Genomic DNA, 19764 nt, shown 5'->3' with positions numbered 1-19764 from the left:
AAAACGATCGCATTCTTTCAGTCAGAATTTCCCTGTCTCTTCTGCGAACTCCGAGAAACCAATGGGGTCATTCACGTGACGTTACCAAAGAGAAAAGCTCTCTATTGTTCCATGTATACGATCTGCTAGCATGCCTTTGCAATGCAATCGCCTGCCCGCTCTAAGTCCTTGTCGCCTCCCTTGCCTCTAGTGCATAATAAACTGATTTCACACCATGCATAGCGTGTTTTAAGCATCAAATGCTTTCAGCTCCCGTTGTCGGCGACCTTCAAGTGACCTTGAGCCAGAAGCCACAGCCGTTATCCGGGCACTCAACCGAGAACATACGGGCAACCAGTCAGGACCGCATTACATACGCAAGTCACTTCTCAAACAAGTTACAGAAAAATATCGCTTTCGAGTTCTTCCGAACGTTTATTCAGAGTATCACTCAAGCTGTAACATCTAGAAGGCTGAAGTTTTATTTGTCATTTCCAACGGCGGCGTTCAAAAGGCAGACGCATGGCATATGTACCTGATTGTCATCGTTTTGACCACGTGTGCAGCAGTAATTCCATGTAACGAAAAGGTGGAATGTCCTGAGATGCTATTCTTAGACATCGGCGAATTCCACTAGGTTGTATAATTCGACTTCCTGGCAGCTCCGATTGGCCCAAAGGACTACAGAAGTACGACCTCCTTGATTGGCTCAAAATTCCGCCATAACAGGATTTGACAACATGCGGCCGAAATCGACGATGCCCGAAACAATATCCCTGGTAAGAGGAAAGTGACGGTGCTTTCAAACAAGAAAACAAAGACAAACGTGACAATTAGTACTGACGTATATGTATACGAACCACATAGAGAAATATAAGAAATACACGAGGAGGAGGGAGCGCCCATGCGGAGGGTAGCGAAGGCGAGAGGAAAACCGCTAGTGGGCACGGAGTGCCTCCGGGACCCTCTTAAAGGGACACTAAAAGCGCAATATTAAACCGAGCTAGATCGACAGAGTGTTTGTCCAGAGGTATATCATCGTATTTATGTGGGTCAATACAGTTTGATGCGTAGAAAACTTCCTCCGGAGTTCCCGCTGCTGCTTCTCAGTTTGAACTGCCCGTGCCAAGACGGAGGAGTCGGCGTAACCTTCACGCGACCCCCTTCTAAACCGTTCCCTGCGAATCAGAACTGCTGACGTCACACATGTGATGTGCACCACACAGTCCACACCAGATGGCGCCACTCCCGATTTTCTATTTTTGTCAGTTTCTCGCTTACGGCAGCTCTGTTTTCGTTCCGAATGATGAATATGGCAAATATTACAAATGCATAATCTTCCAATCGAGCTCCGATTAATATTTTTCGTTAGGTAAGGAAATGCGCACTTAGAGCTCACAACCTGTTAGTCTTCTCGCGTACTGACCTCGCTGCGGTGCGATGCGGCCAGCGCCACGCAGGCCTTGAAGAGTCCCGCAGCCTTATGCCAGGCCTTCTGCCCCGTAGCCGGCACCGTGGTCTCGCCAATGGACGCAATGGTGTAACTTCGCATGACTGCATTCACCTGCGAATGAACGGGAAACTCCTGCAAGTCTACGCGGACTACTCTAACAGCATGCAGCAAGAATGTTTTCTAGCACGCGATCCCCGAACCACATTTACGCGGCAGGAGAAACGCTGCTGGCGCCCCTTTAAACACACTGTATATATTATATATATATATATATATTGCGACGAGCTTAAAAGTGGCCCGGTAAAAGAGTGTTGCAATCGCACCGCTGGCACGAGTTGTTGCAACTGGGTCGCAAGTCCCAAGGGTAGCGTTGGCCTGGAGGCCTGGGGCACAACTGGAAGCATCCGAAGGTCCTGGCAAAGCATGAGTCGACTGCTAACAGAACAACTTGTTTATTCTAGCATCGCAAAAGAGCGGCCGGTCAGGTCGACCGACGTGGAGAGACGGGAGAGCACGCTACTCGACGCAAGAATTCGGAGCCTCTCTCTTGGCGTCCGGGGGCAGCTGCTTTTATACTCTCGGGGTTGAGGGCAAGAAGGAACGTCTCGGGATGAGGCCACGTGACGGCGGGGCACGGACACGCTGAGAGACACGTTGAGACGAGTGTAGTGATGCATCCGCCAGGCCGGCGCCGGTCAGACCTCGTCGCTTCACACTTGGGGAGCTCCTCTCCCCGGCTGCCGCGCTTTGACAAGCGTGGGCACCAACATGCACACACACACACACGCACACACGAGGACACGTGGCATTGAAACATGCCTGGACGCGCTTGGCGGGGAGGCGTTGCGGCGGCGCTGAACGGGCCAAAATGTCCGCCGCTTTGAACGAAGCTTCGGCGTCCGTTGCATCCGCGCCGGCTATACCGCGCATCGTAGGCGAAACGTAACAAGAGGAAGCAGCATCATTGGTGCAATGTTCTTAGTGTTACACATGCTCCCTTCCTATTCATGTGTTTAAGCAATGACCTGCAGCATTTGAACATTATATGTGACAATTAAACAGTGGAATCATAATTCTAGTTGCTTTATTAAGCCAGTTATGAATTCATTCGGTTTCAATATCTGCACACGTTCACTTGACAGGTGGCTGAGTCAGTAGTGACTAACGGGCAACATAATTAGCCATTCTCATATTTGGAATAAACAGGGTTAAATGATGCTGGAGTCTACAATTCAAACGGGAGAAGCTTGCCGACGAAGGCGGTGATAAACCATACCGCAATTGTTTTTTTTTTGTTTTGTTCATCTCAGCTTTCAAGAGCTGCATTTTGTTTTGTCGCATTTCGGACGAGTTGCGTCGGCAGAGTTGACACAATGCTTGTGGCAAGCGCTACTGTGTCAGCGAAAAAGGCTACTTCCACATCAAGCATGTCAAATGACAACGCTTTCAAATTCGCGTCGGTCGTTGAACTGCAGATACGGATCGGAAAACATTTATTGGGCTCTAGAAAAGAGATCTTCGCGGCTTCAGACGGCCTCTTCTATCTTCTGATGAATTCTTCAGTCTGCAATCACAGGGTTGGTGCCCTAGTCCAAGGCTCCACTGAGTATGGCCAACCCGCGAGCTCGCTCTACAAGGCGCTTTTGGCCGTTCAAGCTTACGCTGGAAAGCATACTCTCCCACTGTTCCGCACTCGGGTTTTTAATTTTATAGATAGTTGGGGACTCAATATTTTGACAGGCCCATGATATGTGGTACAGATCTGGTTTCTCTCCGCACCATGGGCACTTAGCCTCATATTTTGTCGGGAAAATTTTATTCAGAAGGTTTAGATTCGGGAAAGTACCCGTCTGCAGTTGTCGCCATGCAACAGCATCCTCTCTGCTTAGATCCTTATCCGGGGGTGGGTACTTCAATCTGACGCCTTTATAATAATTTAGAATGTCTGAGTAGCCCATGGGTACTGACTCGGGTTCCTCAAGGCTGGATGTGTCGGACGCCCGGTTGGTATGCCCTCGAGCTATCCTATCCGCCTCTTGGTTCCCTGTTATGCCAGTGTGCCCTGGTACCCAGATTATGGTATGCTGAACTTTGTTTCCCGGGTCACATGAGCAGAGTATGTGGCATGCTCTGCGCCCAATTCTGCCGTTTGTATAATTACGGCATGCTGCTTGAGAGTCTGTTATTATTGTTAGGGACCTGCCAGATCGATAGCCCTCCAGTGCTGCCAGAGCCACAGCTGCCTCTTCGGCCTCGACTACCGTGCAGTCCTGTAGTGATGCGCTGGTGATCTCCTTGAGGTCCGAATCAACCACCGACTCCACTGCTCTGCTGTTGTGTCTTCAGTCTTTGACGAACGTTGCCACGTCCGCATACCTTGTGTTGTCCTTGTTCGCCAAGGTTCTCTGCACGTACTCCGCTCTTGCTTCTCTACGCGCCTTGGGCAGGTTCCGGTCCATATTCTTGGGTATCGGTGCAACTCGCAGTGTAAACATAGGCGTGGAGCCCCTGGCTACAGGTCCCGAACAGTCACATGTCAAGTTAACAAAATCCATTTCTAATTGCTTATCCAGACAGGCCAACAATACGATGCAATACTTCGCGCCATAGATTTTTAGCTGCTTCGAGTATTTCTCTAGTGTTTTTTTTTCTCTGACAACTGAGTAACATACACACGAATGCTAGATATATAAATCCTTGATTCAATCGGCTGAAATCATGCGATGTAAGATTAAGCGATGTATAATATCCCTTAACTAACCACACCCTGACTCTGTCACAATCCTCTAGCACATCGGTAACCTAGGGCAAGAACTTCAAAATGGGCGTCGCTACCCTGATTATTTTTACATTTGTTACGTCCGCTGAACCAACTTTCAGGTGAGTTATATTGACCAGTATAGATGAACTGATTAGTAGTTTCCTTTTGATCTGTCTATTTATCTGAACGACACCTTAGGGCACACCGGAATTTTTTTTATAAGCTTAGCAAGCACTGCAAATCGACTTTAAGGGAGTGTTTTAGGGTAACAAATTTTCAGAAAGGTCACGGAATTAGCTGACGTATAGAAGCAAAATAAATGTTCCGATACCATAATGCGACGAGGTAAGCTAGACTTTGTTAACGGCACTTGGATTATTATGACACCGCGTAGCACAAATTTTTTTTTCCCTGCACCTCGATCAGTTGCTGGAGGCTACTCGCGCGCTACAAATGGGTTACGTGACATGGTTGGCAGTATACCCGTGACCCAAGCTGGTCCTAAAGTAAGGGCGAATGGGCTCTGGCAAAAATCAACATTGTTGAAATTTGGGCCTGCTGGCAAGTCACCTTAAACGTATTTTTTAAGTGTTACGCAAGCGATACAGGGACGCCGAGAAGGAACAGCAAAGACAGCGCTAACTTCCAACAAGGAGTTTACTTCCGGTAAATACCGACAATGTTTTTTTTTTTTAAGTAACGCCGTCGGAATAAGTATGCTGATTGTAGCATATGTGCCATATATCGAATACCGTTATTTTCCGGGAGTACCTAAATAGGCCAAAACCGGCAGTTGAGCGAATGAGCGGATGAGAGAGCACGCTAGTAGTTGAAACAAATCCTCGCCAGATGACTTCCTTGCCCTTCATGGCGCGAGTGTGGTTGTGTTACTCGCATTCAAAGGTACACAAGTCACTAGAAACAAGAAATGTGAACTGATCCGCTTAATCACTGAGTATGCTCACATTGAGGCATCTCGTGAAGCATACTTGAGCAAATTGTCTTTCAGAGAAAGCGTCAGCTCTATTAACGACTGCTTTGTTTGCCATGCATAACTATAGCTATAACTCAAAAAGAAACAATTATAGGTGCATTCAGTCATAATCAAAATGCATGCTCTATTAACGACTGCTTTGTTTGCCATGCATAACTATAACTCATAAAGAAACAAATATAGGTGCACTCAGTCATAATCAAATGGCATGCTCTGTTAACGACTGCTTTGTTTGCCATGCATAACTATCACTCAAAAAGAAACAATTATATGTGCATTCAGTCGTAATCAAATGGCATTAGGCATATGCGTCGAATTTTCCAAGGCATTTGACTTAATTGATCATACCATCCTTCTTAGTAAATTAGAAAACTATGACGTGCGTGGAACAGCGCATGCGCTCTTAGAATCCTGTCTTTCAAACAGGACACAGTTTGTTGATACAAACAGTGAAACATCTGCAAAGAAGCCGGTCGTTGTTGGTGTGCCACAGGGAAGCATTCTAGGGCCACTCTTATTTTTTATTTATATAAATGACATTGTACACTGCACAGACAACGCAACATTTGTCTCGTACACTGATCACACGATATTTTTTATTACAGGGAATTTGGGAACAGTGATAGAAGTGATGGCTAACAAAACGCTGCCTGACCTAGATGCCTGGGCCTCGGTGAATTCTTTATATATAAACCCTTCAAAAACACAAGTTATTTTGTACACGCATAAAGGAAAAACTCTGACAAAGAAGTTGAATTTATTTCTGGGCTCTGAGCAGTTAGACTTGGTGGATTCTGTTAAAAACCTCAGAGTATATTTTTCCAAGCACCTTGCATGGAATGTACATGTTGAAAACCTCCATTCTAAGATGTCATCTGCCATTGGTGTCCTTGCATGTATGAGATCTATTCTTCCTACAAAGGTGAAGATTATGATCTACAATGCGTTAGTGTCCTCTATGATGCAGTACTGCAGCATAGTGTGGTGTACTACTGGCGTAACAAATTTGCACAAGCTGTATTTGCTGCAGAAAAGAGCCATACGACATATTGCTGATGAACATTATGCTTCTTCTACAAAACTTCTTTTTGCAAAGTACGAAATTCTTCCAGTGTTCTGTATATAATTACAAGCTGATGTTGTGTTATAAAGCTTTTGTTAAGTCTGGTACCAATACCATAATTATTCTTGCTAAGTTAAAAGCAAACACAAATGCTCGTCCAACCAGGCACAAAGAAATGAGGACTGTACTCACCCCTAGAACTACTCATGATGAACAATCTTTGTCCTACAAGCTACCTTCCTTTCTAAACTTATTAAACCATGAAGATTTTGATGCTTCGTGTAATCAAAATTGTCTGGTGAAACGCTTCGCCCAGTCCATTTATTTTCAGGAATGGTACATCCTTTCGGATTTTTTTTGTCCCTCTTCTTGTCAATCGCTGCTTTTCATAGTAATGCCACTTCAAGCCTATGCAAATGGCTTCTATTATTTCGCGCCTTGTTACAAAATTCTGCGTTACTCGATGTTATGTAATATTCGTCAATTTATTTGAACTCTTTGTGCATGACTGACCATCATCCTGCTGTTTCGCCAACTGTACCGGGGTCGGGACCTCGTCAAGCTGCTCAAGCTTTTAGTCCCGTACTCCTCCTATCCAAAGGAAATAAAGTTGATTGAATGATTGATTGAGTAAAAAAAGAAAGAAAGAAAGAAAGAGAGAGAGAAACCTTCCGATGCAAAGTATTCCGTTGTTTGCACGGACGCGATATTTTGCCGACAGGATGGTCACCGCGCGATGGCCCTGCTTGTTTGCGATGCTCAAACTTCTGGAGGAGCCCCTCTTTTGTGACGCGGAGCTCAGTTAAGGCACATTCACACCGGCGACTTGAGGAGGTCGCGCGACCAAGTTGGTCGCTTTGCGACCAGTCGCAAATGGTCGCAAACGGTCGCCTTTCTCGAAAAGCGACCATTTTGGGCGAGTCGCTCTCTGCGCGATTTTTCAGTCGCGCGACCGTGGTCGCCAAACTGATAAACCAATCAGCGGCGCACCGGAAGTGATCTTTCGTGTGTCTACATCCGGCCTCCTACGGCGTCGCATTCAAATTCCGCGTAGATTCCGAGAGTTCTCGCTGAGAACGATAATCTCCGGGATTGCGACTTGCGGGTCGTGCTCAGCCGGGCTTGCCGGTGTGAACATCACTCGCCTTCGGTCGCTTTTTGATTGCGAGTCGCAAATGGTCGCGCGACCTCCTCAAGTCGCCGCGGTGTGAATGTGCCCTTAGACCTCTGACAACGCTCACCTCCGAGAGGGCGCCGTTCACGTCGCCCCAGTATCTGCCGCACACGTAGTCGTAGAAGTCGTCGCACGGGTCGGCGGTGAATTTCACCTGCAGTCTCAGCCGCTCGCTCAGCGAACGGCACTCGTTCGTGCCGCACGGGAACTCGTTTGTCGCCGATTGCTCCCACAGGAAGGGTCCGACGGTGATCGACGGCTCCTTCGACTCAGTGGCGGGCTGTGGTACGTTGGGCTGTCGGGAACAACGAAGAAAGTTCAAAGAAGGATAGACTGAACAGCGCAACTTAAGTGAGAAGCCAGAGCAAGATGGAGACGACTTCTACCGTTTTAAGTGACAGCTTTCTCTCTCTACCCTCTCTCTCTCTCTCTCTCTCTCTCTATATATATATATATATATATATATATATATATATATATATATATATATATATATATATATATACGCAGGAAAGAGACGACGAACTTTTTGGAAGACTTCTTTTACTTAACGTTTTCGGCTGGTGGACCAGCCTTCGTCAGAGTACAGTAACGCATGTACAACACCCGACCGGTTGCAGCCGCTGCAATAAACCACGTTGCAAAGTCTGCGCTCATATAACGCCTACATTGACTGCCACCAATACAGCCAGCCAATTCATGTTCACTATTAAAGGCAGTTTCAACTGTGATTCATATAACGTAGTTTACTTGCTCGAGTGCGGCACTTGCCACATGCAATACGTAGGCCAGACTGAAACACCTTTCAGGATCCGTTTTAACAACCACAGGTCACATGCCAAATCCCAACCAAATCTACCACTCTCGAAACATGTTAACATGCCGGGCCACTCATTTAATAATCTCAAAGTAACAATACTCGAATCTGGATTCCGCACCAACCATGACCGCGAGCTTCGCGAATCTTACCTGATTCACAAATTTAACACTGTCTCGTCTGGAATAAATGAAAACAAAGGAAAACTAACCTGTCTAACTTTAGATTGAGCACAAATATACACTTCCCACTCAGTGTACACACATGATTTCAGCGCTTTTTTCTGTCTCCTATTTTGCATGTGGCTTTTTGACGTATGTCGCTGTGGCTCGAAGTTGTACGTTAACATATCAATTTTTAGATAATTCGAGGTTGCACTTAGAGATGTCATGTGCTAAACATCACGCTTTTGTATCTGCATGTGTAAGTCATTTTGTTTTCAGAACACATAACCATTGTAACCACTGGCACTTATTTGAGAGTCATGTTTGTATGTATTGTATCGTGAACACATCTGCATTTCATTTTTTGTACATTCCAAAATGCGTGTCATCGATAATCATTTATAATGTGCAATGATAATGATTTATGATGCGCAGTGTACGGTCTAGTCAGTGTAGATAGCGCGCCCTCTGCTCGTGATACGGTGCCTTTAAAGCTGTGTATGTGTTGTACATGCGTTACTGTACTCTGACGAAGGCTGGTCCACCAGCCGTAAACGTTAAGTAAAAGAAGTCTTCCAAAAAGTTCGTCGTCTCTTTCCTGCGTATGTTACGTCGGGTCCTGCGTGCTGAACTTTGAAGAAAACTCCTATATATATATATTGTTACGTAGAAAGACGCAGACGACAAGCTATGTACAAATATATTTACAAGGAAAATACGCTGCGCTTGGCCAAGAGGCAACAGCCCGCGCTAGCTGCTAAATCGTCGTCGTCGTCTTCACACTGCTGGCCTTTCGTGATCGCACATATTGTGCCGTAGCACTACCCCCGGCTGCAAAAGCGCCTTCCCGGAGCGACTAAAGATCGGACTCGGAAGCAGTGTAGTAGGCCTTGAGCCTACTGACGTGTACGACATCACTAGATGCCACAGGAGAGGACGAGCTTGAGCCCACAGGAGCAATTTCGTAAGTCACAGGCGTCACCTGGCGCAGCACGCGGTAGGGCCCTGTGTATCGCGAAAGAAGCTTCTCTGAAAGTCCGACGTGACGAGAGGGCGACCACAGGAGCACGAGCGCACCAGGTGAAAACTGTACGTCACGATGGCGGGCGTTGTACTGACACTGCTGAGTGGTCTGTGAGGCCGTAAGTCGAGCACGGGCAAGCTGGCGTGCATGGTCGGCGAGGGCGATGGCGTCGCGCGCATACTCGCTTGGTGAGACCGCAGCAGGAGGAAGTGCCGTGTCTAGGGGCAAGGTAGGTTCGCGACCGTACAGTAGATAAAAGGGAGAAAATCCGGCGGTGTCGTGCCGGGAAGAATTGTACGCAAATGTTACGTAAGGAAGGGCAAAGTCCCAGTCGAGGTGGTCCTTGGAGACGTACTTGGCCAGCATATCGTTAAGAGTACGGTTTAACCGCTCTGTCAGGCCATTGGTTTGAGGATGGTATGAAGTAGTCAGCTTGTGTTGAATGGAGCAGGAACGCACAATGTCAGCGATAACTTTCGAGAGGAAGTTTCGACCACGGTCAGTAAGCAGCTGTCGCGGGGCGCCATGAAGCAAGATAATGTCACGCAAGAGAAAGTCCGCGACGTCAGTGGCGCAGCTGGTAGGGAGAGCCCGAGTGATAGCGTATCGGGTGGCGTAATCAGTCGCGACGGCTACCCATTTGTTCCCAGAGGATGACGTGGGAAAGGGACCGAGCAGGTCTAATCCAACACGAAAGAACGGTTCCACAGGGACGGTGATCGGCTGCAGATGACCGGCAGGTAGCACCTGAGGTGTCTTCCGACGCTGGCAGGGATCACAGGCAGCAACATAGCGTCGAACGGAGCGAGCGAGACCAGGCCAATAGAAGCGGCGGCGGACGCGGTCGTACGTGCGGGTTACCCCAAGATGTCCTGCAGTGGGTGCGTCATGCATCTCAAAGAGCACAGTCTGTCGTAGATGTTGTGGCACGACAAGAAGAAGATCAGGGCCATCAGGGAGGAAGCTCCTTCGGTACAGAATGCCGCCCTGGAGGACATATCGGCGAACGGATGCGTCGGTAGGTGTAGAGCGCAGACGCTCGATGAGTACTCGCAGCGATAGGTCTCGGTACTGCTCATCGGCGATGTTAGCGAAGGCAGACACAGAGAAAATGCCGTCGGCGGTACTACTGTCGGCGTCGTCAGGCTCGTCTACCGGGTAGCGAGACAGGCAGTCAGCGTCCTTGTGGAGTCGGCCAGATTTCTAGGTGACAGAGAACGAATATTCTTGGAGGCGTAAGGCCCAGCGACCAAGTCTTCCTGAAGGGTCTTTCAATGAGCATAACCAGCAAAGCGCGTGATGGTCTGTGACAACGGAAAAGGATCGGCCATATAAGTATGGGCGGAATTTCGCAACCGCCCAAACTAGGGCCAGACACTCACGCTCAGTGATGGAATAGTTGCGCTCCGCAGGTGAGAGGAGCCTGCTGGCGTAAGCGATAACACGGTCGTGGCCACGCTGGCGTTGTGCCAGTACTGCTCCAATTCCGTGACCGCTGGCATCAGTACGGACTTCGGTAGGCGTAGAAGGATCGAAATGGGCCAGAACGGGAGGCGTTGTGAGAATGTCGATTAGATGAGAGAATGCAGAGGCCTCGTTATCGCCCCACTGGAAAGGAGCGTCTTTTTTCAAAAGGTCGGTTAGTGGTCGTGCTATGGCGGCGAAATTCCTCACGAAACGGCGGAAGTACGAACAAAGGCCGATGAAGCTGCGCACATCCTTGACACACTTCGGAACAGGGAAGTGCGTAACAGCATGGATCTTGCCTGGGTCCGGTTGCACTCCGTTCGCGTCAACGAGATGTCCAAGGACGGTAATCTGGCGACGGCCGAATTGGCACTTCGATGCGTTGAGTCGCAGACCGGCTCGCCGAAAAACGTCCAGGACTGCTGAGAGGCGCTCGAGGTGCGTAGCGAACGTTGGGGAGAATACGATAACGTCGTCCAAGTAGCACAAGCACGTGGACCATTTGAAACCGTGAAGAAGGGAGTCCATCATGCGTTCAAAAGTGGCAGGAGCGTTACATAGGCCGAACGGCATCACCTTGAATTGATAAAGACCGTCGGGTGTTACAAAGGCAGTCTTCTCGCGGTCGAGATCGTCTACGGCAATCTGCCAATAGCCGGAGCGAAGGTCAATAGAGGAGAAATAGCGAGCACCGTGGAGGCAGTCAAGGGCGTCATCAATCCGAGGTAGGGGATACACGTCCTTTTTGGTAACCCTGTTAAGGTGCCGATAATCCACGCAAAAGCGCCATGAGCCATCCTTCTTTTTTACCAGCACAACCGGTGACGCCCAAGGACTACATGACGGTTCAATAATGTTCTTGGCAAGCATTTGGCGAACTTCTGCGTGAATAACTTGACGCTCAGCTGGTGACACGCGATACGGGTGGCGATGAATGGGAGGGGCATCGCCGGTATTAATGCGATGTTTGACAGCTGTAGTTTGGGCTAAAGGACGATCGTTAAAGTCAAAAATATCGTGGTAGGAAAACAGAACGCGGTAGAGGTCACGAGCGTGCTCGGAGGGCAAGTCGGGGGCAATCATTTTCCGTAAGTCAGCGATGGTACAATTTGTCGACTGCGATGGGAGAGGAGGATCGGATGAAGTGTCGTCTACTGCCATGGATGCTACTGAGTGATCCTCGAATGAACAAAGCTGGGCCAAAGACATCCCACGTGGCAGCACTTGTGTCGTCAAGCCAAAGTTGACCACTGGCAGGCAGACGCAATTCGCCGTAATAGATAAAACTGTATGGGGTACTGTGATCCCGTGTGTAAGGAGGACGTCTGGCATAGGAGCCGCGATGTAGTGACCGTCGGGGACTGGTGGGGATGACACTAGGTCAACGTAGGTCAGTGCCGAAGGTGGCAAGCGAACGAAGTCGGCGGAACTGAGGCGACTGGGGTGTGGTTCAGCAGGATCCAGAACAGGCAGGGCAAGGCGGAGAGTACTGGCGGAACAATCGATGAGAGCAGAATGTGAGGAGAGGAAGTCTAAGCCGAGGATGATGTCGTGGGGACAGTGGGAGATGACTGTGAATAGCACGATTGTTGAGCGATCGGCGAAGGAGACGCGGGCGGTACACATACCAATGACGGGGGCTGTTCCGCCATCGGCGACACGGACAACAGGCGTCGTGGCGGGCGTGATAATTTTCCTGAGCCGGTTACGAAGGTCAGCGCTCATGACGGACAAATGCGCCCCAGTGTCTATGAGAGCAGACACAGAAACACCGTCGACTTGCACGTCAAGAAGGTTCAGATGAGTGGACAAAGTCAGTAGAGGATTTGGCGGCGTAGGGGGCAATGCAGCGTCACCTCGAGGCGCTGCATCGTCTAGTTTTCCGGCTGGGAGCGGCGTCCGAAGGGAGTCGGCGAATAGGAGCGACGGGGCTGGGGAGAGCGAGATTGTCGTCGTTGGGGCGAAGGCGAACGAGAATAGGGGCGGTTCGTTGCAGGAGAATCAGTGGCGGCATTATCGGAGCGTGCGGCATAGGGACGAGAAGGGCCACCTGAGGGGCGAGAGTAGGCAGTATAGGGAGACCGGATCGGGGAACTCCAGCGACTACGACAGTGCCGAGAAATGTGTCCGATGCGATGGCAGTGGAAACAAATAGGCCTGTCGTCAGCAGTGCGCCATTCAGATGGGTTGCGGAAACGTGGTGGGTAAGAAGATGCGGGACGGGGCGAAATCGAAGAAGCTGGGCGGGTATCAGGGCGATGGGCCGAGCAGATGGTGTGAAGACCCATGTTTTCAAACTCCTGGCGGACAACAGCCTGGATCAGTGAGACCGTGACTGCAGATGCGGTGGTGGGACTGGAGTCGAAGGCAGCCGGATAGGCGGCCTCGATCTCACGCCGGACGATCCTGGTAACATCGGCAGTGTTGTTGGGACGAGGAGCGTCGGCACAGGAAGATGTCGCTGGGGCGTTGGGCAGACGGGCAAACTGCTGGTCAATACGTCGGCTTTTGGCGAGTTCCAGGCGGCGGCACTCTTTTATAACAGCATCCACCGTGGCTACGTTGTTGCAAACGAGCAAGTTGAAGGCGTCATCGGCAATGCCTTTGAGGATGTGGGAAACCTTGTCTGACTCAGTCATGTGGGTGTCAACTTTGCGGCACAGAGCCAAGACGTCCTGAATGTACGTGACGTAGGGCTCCGTTGACGTCTGCACACGACTGGAAAGCGCCTTCTGCGCGGCAAGTTGGTGACCGTAGGGGTTGCCGAACAAGTCTCGAAGCTTTTGCTTAAGCGAATCCCAACTGGTCAGCTCATCTTTGTGCGTCCGATACCAAACTCGAGGTGTGCCACCGAGGTAAAAGACGACGTTGGCGAGCATGATAGTTGGGTCCCACCGGGTATTGCGGCTGACGTGTTCGTAAAGGCTGATCCAGTCCTCGACGTCTTCCCCATCTTTTGCCGAGAATACGCCAGGATCACGGGGAGCGGAGAGAGTGATGTAGGTCGTCGAAGTGGCAGCAGGTGTCGGAGCCGGTGGAGTCGGGTTGGCGTCGCCGGGAGCCATGAAGGTAGGCTCGACGTACCGTCCACTGCGAAGCTCCGTGACGAGGTACAGGGAACGTCCACCTCCACCAAATATGTTACGTAGAAAGACGCAGACGACAAGCTATGTACAAATATATTTACAAGGAAAATACGCTGCGCTTGGCCAAGAGGCAACAGCCCGCGCTAGCTGCTAAATCGTCGTCGTCGTCTTCACACTGCTGGCCTTTCGTGATCGCACATATTGTGCCGTAGCAATATATATATATATATATATATATATATATATATATATATATATATATATATATATATATATATATATATATATATATATATATATAAAATCATATCATAAGAAGCCAACAAACAATGACACCAAGCAAAACATAGGGGAAATTACGTGCAGTGACTAATTGAATTAAAGAAACGATAAATAAGTGAAAACCCCCTTTCTTCTCATATATATATATATATATATATATATATATATGGACAGGCCGCTATTGGAATCTGGATCTGGTAACGTTTAACACTAGAACGTTTTCTAGTGAGGTGAGTCTAGCAGTGCTATTGGAGGAATCAGGGGGCAGTAAATGGGATATAACAGGGTTCAGTGAAGTTAGGAGGACAAAAGACGCACCTATATACAGTGCTAAAAAGCGGTCACGTCCTGTGCTATCGGGGCTTAGCGGAGAGACGAGAACTAGGAGTCGGATTCCTGATTAATAAGGATATAGCTGGTAACATACAGGCATTCTATAGCATTAACGAGAGGGTGGCAGGTTTTGTGAAACTTAATAAGAGGTACAGATTGAAAGCCGTACAGGTATACGCCCCTACATCCAGTCATGATGATGAGGAAGTTGAAAGTTTCTATGAAGACGTGGAATCGGCGATGGGTAAAGTCAAAACAAAATACACTATACTGATGGGCGACTTCAATGCCAGGGTAGGCAAGAAGCACGCTGGAGACAAGTCAGTGGGGGAATATGGCATAGGCTCTAGGAATAGTATGGGAGAGTTATTAGTAGAGTTTGCAGAACAGAATAATATGCGGATAATGAGTACATTCTTCCGCAAGCGGGATAGCCGAAACTGGATGTGGAGGAGCCCGAATGGAGAGACTAGAAAGGCAGGAAAGACACACTGAGACCCAGCCACTCGAAAAGAACCTACGGGTGGAATTTCAGACAGTAACGAATACAATACAAACTCAGATGCAGGCGATATTCACGGAGGATTCAGAGAAATATTCAGAAAAAAATATATTCAGAAAGAAAATATATAAAGAAAATATTCAGACAAAATTCAGAGAAATATTTAGAAGCAACATGATGAACCTAAAAGGCGTAAGCCAGCAGATGAAAGATGACAGCATGGCCCATATGCATCCAATGGAACTGTCGAAGGTTTGCGCAGCATGGATCCACACTAAGACAGCAAATTAAAGAAAATTCAAACCCCTTGTCGTGCTTCTATAGGAGACAAGGTGACCATGCACTATTCTAGGTTACCGAACCTTTCAGCAGGCTACGATATTACACCAGGGCAAAGGAAACCAACAAGCGCAAGGCCAAGCTGCTCTTTTAGTTAGACATGATTGCACCGCAACCGAACTGTAAATATAAGATTTGTATAATGATTTCAGAGAAAGGGTGACAGTAAAGCTATGTTCGCGCGGCCACCAGCCAATGGTTGCAGTCTCCACGTACTAAAGACCCCTAACGAGCAAGCACCGGAATGACTTCTACCAATGGCTCGCCAAGGTGTATACTCAAGCCGGAGGCCTTCCCATTCTAGTGGGGGGAGATTTTAACGCCAATCATGAAACATGGGGCTACGCCAAAGCTGACCCGAGAGGACGCATACTGCACGATGCATTGGAAATGTCAACTCTGGAAATATGCAACACACTAGAAACACCAACCCACATAGGGCTACACGCGTGACAACAGGACACAACGCCCGATCTGACACTAGCCACTCCGGGGCTCATAAGGCAATGGAACGTAGAATCAACGACATGGGGAAGCGACCACTTACCGACAATTATCAAGCTCAATCGCAAAAAGATCAGAGAGAGGAGAAAAACGGTGTTTTTTGACTGGAAAAAATTTCGAATGCCCACCAGGGACTCTTTTGTGGACTTTGAACAATTCAGCGCTATGACAGCGGAGGCACGGCCGGAGGCCAGAGAAGCTATTCCATGCGATGACACTACAACTCACATGGACATGTACCTTGCATGGCGGAAGGTTAACCGCCTCACACAGCAATGCTGGTATAAAGGAAAGCGTCACAAAGATCTAATGCGCCTAAAACATCAATGCCGACTCATCAAGAAATACCAACAACTGGAAGCAGACACGTGGCACAATACATGCGCGAAGCTTGGCGGGGAACCCGGTCTAAAAAGGCTATGGCAGATTTTAAGGAGCCTGCTTGGGAGCAAGAAAGGCGCGCGTCCTCTCACGGAGCTCCTTTTGCGAGAAGAGCCTGCCGTTCTTGAGGACCACATCATTCACACTTTCTTCCCACGTTTGCCGAGGCGCCTCCGGAACCGCTGCCTTCTGCCACGATAGACAACGCGAAAGAGGAGCCAGACGCGCCCTTATACGCTTAGTGAACTTGTAGCGGCCCTTGCACAAGGCAAAACAGAGTCAGCTCGCGGGCACGATGGAGTGACTTGGAAAGAACTTCGAAACCTCATCGATGAAGCTCAAGAGCAGCTCTAAATAAAAATCCAGTTTCTTCTTACTCGAAAGAAAACTCGCCATCCTGGCCATCCTGGCAAACTCGCCATGTGGATGTCCAGCGACGCTGTTGAAAACCACCACTACAACTGCTGAGGGAGGTATGCAATGCTTTATAGATTTAGAGTAATGGTAGTAGTGCTATGTTACTATAATGGAAGGAATGGGAGTAACTGTAATTTTGACAGCACGCCGCTACCCATAGCATTGTTGCAACAACATTGAAATCGGTTGTTAGGCTGGTTATTTTATATACGACAAGCTAGGGACGTCACACCTCACATCGCAAGCTGGCGTCGCCGCGGCAGCTTGCGCTACAGTAATGTTTACCGGGAAACGTATGCGGGGAGCGTTACGTGCTTCTTTTGCCATCGCGCGCGCCTTATCATCAATTATCTGATTTGGATGCTTGTTTTGAGTTTGGTCTTTAGTGAAATGTATGCTGTTCTGTAGGTTCTGCGCGTGATTCCAAAGAATGTAAGTGCTGTTGGCTTCACTTAGCTGAGTACTTGGCCTAACGTGGCTATGAGCCATTGCATTTTTTGCTTGCTTACGGGGGTATGAGCCATTGACGATGATAGTTTTCTGTCGATGGACGCGAAAAAATTCCGGGATCCTAGCTAGATACAGTTTCGCTGCAACATAAACATCGATTTGATTTGAAGTGCAGACGACTGCCTGGGCGCCCCATGAAACAATTGAAAACGTGAGAACTGCAGAGTAGCAACGACAACGAAACTTTTCAACGTGTAGCGGCCATTCTTAGCATTGTTTCACTTGTTACCGTTGATAGCTTTGAATCAGCGTGACACTGTTGTTAGGTTGTCGCTCTCGCGCAATACACGCTTGGTGCATTCAAAATTTCGCAACGTCGCACCACGTCGACAGCGGGACAGCAATGCCTAATCAGATTACTGACGTGACGGGAACAGTGTTGTACTTCGTCGAATCTACGTGAGCGTCATCTCCGGAATGAACAGCAACGGGTAATCAGTGCCGAACCGTTAGATTAGATTCGACGCGACTGCCGACTGCGGTCGCCGATATCATTGTCACTGAAGTGTTGCTTTCCTTTCTAGGCACACGTTTTGTCAAGTATATAACAAGTTCGGTTCCTTACATCTTTCCTTCGGCAGTGCTTCTATACTAGTTCGGCATCGGTACGCAGTGCACTGATATTAGTGTGGAGAAACCGGCTTCACACGGATATACTATACCGAATGCTTTGTACGGCAAATTGCTTGCCCACTGGGTCGAATGACATTTATCTGTGGCAATTCCACATAGCATTACACATGAGCCGGAATTTCAGAATGACCACTACATAGAGCAATCTGTTCTCCAAACCCTCTGCCGTCGAAGCTAGATTTAGTTTCCAATAAAGGACCATAGGCCGATTACCGAAAGGGAAAATAAACGCTGGGTGACTGGTAGCCTCCCAGGAAGCTTTGGCGGTAGACGAATTAGCCTCTCCCCTTTGCATTATGCATTATTGCAACCAAACTCGCGTCCTTTTCACACACTTTCTTTAACAATATCCCAATCCTTTCTCTCATGTCCGAGGATCGCGTCGCAGGATCACCAGCGAAGCCTTGGACTCGGGGCATCCACCAGCTTCACTGATTTTTAAAAATAAAATGTTCATCTCTCTCAATCTATCTCATTCCTTTTCCTTCATGCTACTTTTCATCTCTCTTCTGCACCCAGATACTTTCCCACAATACACTTGCAAAAGAAGAGACGGAGTTTTATAACTTTCACCGGACAGCCGTACACTGAGATCAGGGCTGTTTGCTTCTAACACCGATGCCACTTACCGCCGGTTCTTGGGTGAACAAGAAGAAACCCAATATGGCGATGGTGAGGAGCAGTGGCACCATTCCGAGCAAGCAGAACATGACCAGCCCAGTGGAATATGTTTCGGTGTTGCCCAACTCGCGCAATCTGTGGCTAGACGCGGTGTCTTCGGCTCCCATGTGAGTGGGTTCCAGGAGCAACTGACCCTGCGACTGTTCGCCGTGCGACGTCACTCGATTAGGACGGAAAGTTAGGGCCAACGAGATCGCTACACTGCACACTTCAGAACCTCCTCAGCCCTGTTTCCTGTGCGAACTAAAATAAAGCTTGCTGAAGCGAAAGTCGCGGCCCCAAATTTATGCGATATATCAAATCTCCGGCAACGAAGAATTCCTTCTCGCTGTCAACGCAGGTGTGAAAATAAGGGCAATGCTCTGTCGGGTGCTGCGCGCTGCCTGTTTTAAGTCAGTAGCTGGCACGAAGAGGGCGCCACATCTTCGCTGATAGGCCCGATTGAGCCATAGAGTTTCATGCAGTGATTACTAGGTATAATTCTGGCGCTAGCTGTCTACGGAACTGCAATCTGGGTGGTTCAGCCAGCATGGGAATCATGGGTAGCACATGGATTTGCTTAAACTTCGTCCTTATGGCTTCAAATGACTTCGTGAACTTGTCACTCTAAACAAAGTACTGTGCAACAAATAACAAAGTACACGTTATTAAAATTAGTATTGTAGGAAACTTCCATAAATTATTTTGTCTAATCTCTAACAGTTAAATTTAGTAAGTTGTTGTTCGAAATTTTCAACCTTGTGTTTGGGCATGGCAAACATGTATGGAGGACGAAAAACTAAGGAGAGGCCATGACGCAACTCTGTGAAGCTCAGTGACGCCAGATGCTGGCGTGCACAGACACCGACTGCGGGAGGGGGGGGGTGGAGGGGGCGGGGAGGGATGTTGCGGGGCCCGAGCCCCATCCGGTGCTTTCGGGGAGGGGGGGGGCTCAGCCCCCCCCCCACATCTCACCTAACATGTCATTTTCAGTTTTATCACACACATAATTTGAAGTTTCTTTTGACTTGCCTAGACCCTTTCACTTAAAATTTTATTGTGGCTAATAGCTTCATGCATCATTGTCGGCGCAGACGTATGCGGATTCTCATTCATACTTTATTTCTGCAAATATTTACAACAGCAGAACGAGTGCATTAGAAGTACCAGTGGCGGCTGTCTCATCCGTATTTTCTCATTTCAACATCGCTTGAAATTTCC

At 48.5% G+C, this 19764-nt stretch overlaps 1 protein-coding gene across 6 annotated transcripts in view; it reads right to left on the bottom strand.

Annotated features, from left to right (window-relative positions):
* Nucleotides 1-19764, bottom strand: part of LOC139061241 (neprilysin-2-like) — a 146322-nt gene that overhangs the window by 34849 nt on the left and 91709 nt on the right. For 5 of the 6 annotated variants that reach the window (XM_070540944.1, XM_070540943.1, XM_070540945.1 and 2 more), the window contains exons 2-4: nucleotides 18513-18704; nucleotides 7492-7719; nucleotides 1406-1543 (exon numbers count right to left, since the gene is read on the bottom strand). In XM_070540944.1, coding sequence (XP_070397045.1) covers nucleotides 1406-1543; nucleotides 7492-7719; nucleotides 18513-18671 — 525 coding nt within the window. In that variant the 5' untranslated portion in view covers nucleotides 18672-18704. The remainder of the gene's footprint in view (nucleotides 1-1405; nucleotides 1544-7491; nucleotides 7720-18512; nucleotides 18705-19764) is intronic. The other variant, XM_070540946.1, reaches the window with a different exon arrangement.

The sequence above is a fragment of the Dermacentor albipictus genome, chromosome 6 (genome assembly GCF_038994185.2).
Source record: "Dermacentor albipictus isolate Rhodes 1998 colony chromosome 6, USDA_Dalb.pri_finalv2, whole genome shotgun sequence".
Taxonomy (NCBI): Eukaryota; Metazoa; Arthropoda; class Arachnida; order Ixodida; family Ixodidae; genus Dermacentor; species Dermacentor albipictus.
Note: the sequence above shows the minus strand (reverse complement) of the source record. Positions and strands in the feature narration are given on the sequence as shown.